The 3,522-nt window shown below is 38.7% G+C and overlaps 1 protein-coding gene across 1 annotated transcript in view; it reads left to right on the top strand.

Moving 5' to 3' along the window:
* The window catches only part of IDO1 (indoleamine 2,3-dioxygenase 1), a 15,023-nt gene extending 11,816 nt beyond the window's left edge, over nucleotides 1-3,207 (top strand). Inside the window, exons 8-10 of the mRNA XM_006765557.2 lie at nucleotides 1,043-1,094; nucleotides 1,547-1,695; nucleotides 2,671-3,207. Coding sequence (XP_006765620.1) covers nucleotides 1,043-1,094; nucleotides 1,547-1,695; nucleotides 2,671-3,023 — 554 coding nt within the window. The 3' untranslated portion in view covers nucleotides 3,024-3,207. The remainder of the gene's footprint in view (nucleotides 1-1,042; nucleotides 1,095-1,546; nucleotides 1,696-2,670) is intronic.
* The last annotated feature ends 315 nt before the right edge of the window (nucleotides 3,208-3,522 follow it).

The raw sequence follows: 3,522 nt of genomic DNA, 5'->3' as shown, positions 1-3,522 counted from the left end.
GGATCCAGAATCTTATGAAATCTGACCTGAAAATTAAATTCTTCTATTCTACTGTCCCTCATGTGGACAGTTGAGTAATGATGTAGGATAATGCTAAACGACATTTCAGAACGCTAGAAGGGTATGCCCAGTGCGAGGCTTCCTGGAGCCCAGTGATGTCAGCTTTGTCATTAAAAAATGGGGAGTCGGCAGATGGATGACTTGACTGGATGGTAAAATATTACAATAAGCAGGATGCCTGAAAGGGATAGAACTACACACTCTAGATGAGCTATTTTCTATTTTAGACAGTGTTTGTGAGGCTCAATCCTTGAAAAACAAATTTTAAAAAATATGAGTCTTTAAAAAGCTACATGCCCCTTAGGTGGTTTGGCATCAGTGGGATAGAGTGTCAACCTATGAACTGAAGGGTCCCAGGTTTGATTCCAGTCAAGGGCACATGCCTGGATTGCAGGCTTGATCCCCAGTCTGGGATGTCCAGGAAGCAGCCTATCGATGATTCTTTCTCATCACTGATGTTTCTATCACTTTCCCTCTTCCTGCCTCTCTGAAATCAATAAAAAATTATTTTAAAAAAATCAGAGACATTAGCAAGCTTTGTGTATGTGTATGGGAGGAGGGAGGGTAGGGATGTGGTCCATAGGACTGTTGGGATTTTTGTTTCTGTTTTTCTTTTTGCTGAGATCTGTTTGTTTCTTTATGGAAGTAATCTATCTGTTGTGTTAGTAAGCACATGAAGTAGCCTTAAAGAAATGCTGACTGTTTAATTGATCTGAGGGTGAGTGGTAGGTGGATCCAGGCTTTTGTATATAAGCTGTGTGCTAGCCCTTCGGTAGAACCCATTCAGGAGGCACAGAAATGAGTGGGGCTCACCTGGGAGAGGGCAAGTGAGTGAGAGGTTGTCTTCAGGGCCTTTCTCTACAAACACTGACATGCCTTTCCTGCAGCCTCTACTGAAATCTACTGTCAGGTGTTTAAAATATCTTAATTTACCTTTAGAACTCTGATGCTACTTAATTAAACACATTCTATCTTTTTACAGAATATGTGGACCCAGACCTGTTTTTCAATGTTCTTCGCATCTACTTGTCTGGGTAGGTAGCTTTATGCTTGAATTTTTTTCTTATATAATCAACACAAAGAATACGCAAGTCCCCACTGATGGTTACCACTCTCCATTGTGTTTAGAAAACATCTTTTTAATATCCTAAAATATGTGTTGTAGACAAAGAATAGACTATTCCCTCTGTTAATACTTGGCTAGGTGTATACTGGAGTATGGGCAGAAAAGCTAGTCATTTTAAAGAGAGAGGAATGATCTTTGCTAGTGTAAAGGTAGGTTCCATTCATAGAATACTCAAACTAACTTTGTTCAAAGCCATGTTACTTATTATTCTCACACATGCACATGCGTGGAAAGGGAAATATGAAAGAAGAAGATTGAAATCTATCCAGTGTCACCTTCCATTCTCCTCTATTAGAAGATTTCATATCTGAAAATTTGGCAGTTAATCCAAACAATGATTTTCTTTCCTTCCTGACCTAGCTGGAAAGGCAATGCCAAGATGCCAGAGGGGCTACTGTATGAAGGCTTCTGGGACACCCCAAAAATGTTCGCTGGGGGTAGCGCAGCCCAAAGCAGCATCTTTCAGTGCTTTGATGTTCTGTTGGGCATCCAGCATAGTTCTGATGAAGGTGAGTAGAAAATGACAAATAATAATCATCTGTTATATTAATAAAATAGTTTTTTAATATCTAAATCTTACCTTCTCATCAGCGTCTTACCTGAGCTTATCTGGTACTCTTAGGAGAATCAGTAAAGCAGAGCTTGTGTTGCCATCATCCCATTTCACAGAGGAAGAAGCAGAAAGTTAAAGAGGATAAGTGACTGGCTCCCTGTTAACCAGCTAGAAAGTACTGAACCCAAAATTCAAACCCAACTTTATCATCCTTTTGATCTTAACATTTAAACATATATTTATAAAGCTTGATTGACTATGATAAAACCTATATGACAGGTTCTGAAATGTACAGTCAGATTCAGAAAGAGAAAGTCACCTGCAAATGAGATAGGACTCTGAGTAGAAATTGGGGAGGTGGAGTCTTCAGTGATAAGAAGAGGATTAATACTGCTCTTATTCAGCCATCCTGCTGCCCCAGCAATCCAGGGGCAAAGCAACCCATGTTAGAAGATAAGTCGCATTCATTATGCTCCTAAGAGCTTAAAAAAAGGACTTCTTTTCTCTTTTCTCCTAATCTTATATTTAATAGATCTAGGTGAAAATATGCTCTTTTTTTCTTAGTTCATTCACTTATTTAAAACTATCCTTTAAACTTTCTTGGATTTGGTTTCATAATCTGCCAAGTACAAATTTTGATCAAAGGATCAAATAGAGTAAGAAAGTGAGAAAGGAAGCACAGACAAAAATCAATATTATGAAAGAATGAGTTTAGCTCTTCAGGCTTTCAAAATTAAGCATATTTTACAGTAACTGCCATTATTAGTAAGGAGACTAACAGCTTTCTAGCAGGATGGTTATAAACTCACTGTCTTATGCCACACCGTTGGCCTGTCATCTTCCACCCACTGTCACCTCCCTCTGCCCTTCCTCCTTGGATTGTGGAAAGCTTCAGTTTCTCTACTAACTCATCTTTCATTTGTTCCTTCAGCATCATCTGCTGAATTCCTCCAGGAAATGCGAACATATATGCCACCAGCTCACCAGAAATTTCTTCACTCATTAGAGTCAAAACCTTCAGTTCGCGAGTTTGTCCTTTCAGAAGGGGATGATAGCCTACTGGCAATTTATAATGAGTGTGTGGATGCTATGGTCTCCCTGAGAAATTACCATTTGCAAATAGTAGCTAAGTATATTGTGATTCCTGCAAAGCAGTCCAAAAATACTCAACCATCTGAAGAGCCATCAGAATCAGAAAATAAAGGAACGGGGGGCACTGATGTCATGAAATTTCTAAAGTCTGTAAGAGATACAACAAAGGCTGCCCTGTTGAAGGAAATTTAATCTAACCCAAGCAAGGGTACATTTTGTCAAGACAAAGAATGTCTCTATGTATTACTACTACTCATTATATCAGACCCACAGATCAATATGTAGAAACTTCTTAATACTACATGATAAATGATTTCAAAATAGTTTTTCTGATTTCTATGAATTCCTTACATAAAAATAATAAAAAGCAATTATATTAGAAGTGTTATGATCTATATGATTAGAATGTAATAATCAAAAATTATGCATAATAAAATGTGGGAGCGTACCTGTAGATGCTGCAGCAAACTGCTGGTTCCGGGTGCGTGGCCACTGTGACCTCTGAATGTCCCTCTCAGGTATATTGGCAGTTGCTGGGGAAATGGAACCAACTATGGTCGAGGGTAGTCTGGGAAACGGAGCAAGTTTATAATAGTCTAGGAAACAGGGCAAGTTAATATTAGTAGTCGGGGCAATGGGGCAAGTAGATATTAATAGCTAGGGCAATGGGGAAAGTTGATTAATAATACCT

This window comes from Myotis davidii, unplaced genomic scaffold (genome assembly GCF_000327345.1).
Source record: "Myotis davidii unplaced genomic scaffold, ASM32734v1 scaffold93, whole genome shotgun sequence".
NCBI classification, from domain to species: Eukaryota; Metazoa; Chordata; class Mammalia; order Chiroptera; family Vespertilionidae; genus Myotis; species Myotis davidii.
Note: the sequence above shows the minus strand (reverse complement) of the source record. Positions and strands in the feature narration are given on the sequence as shown.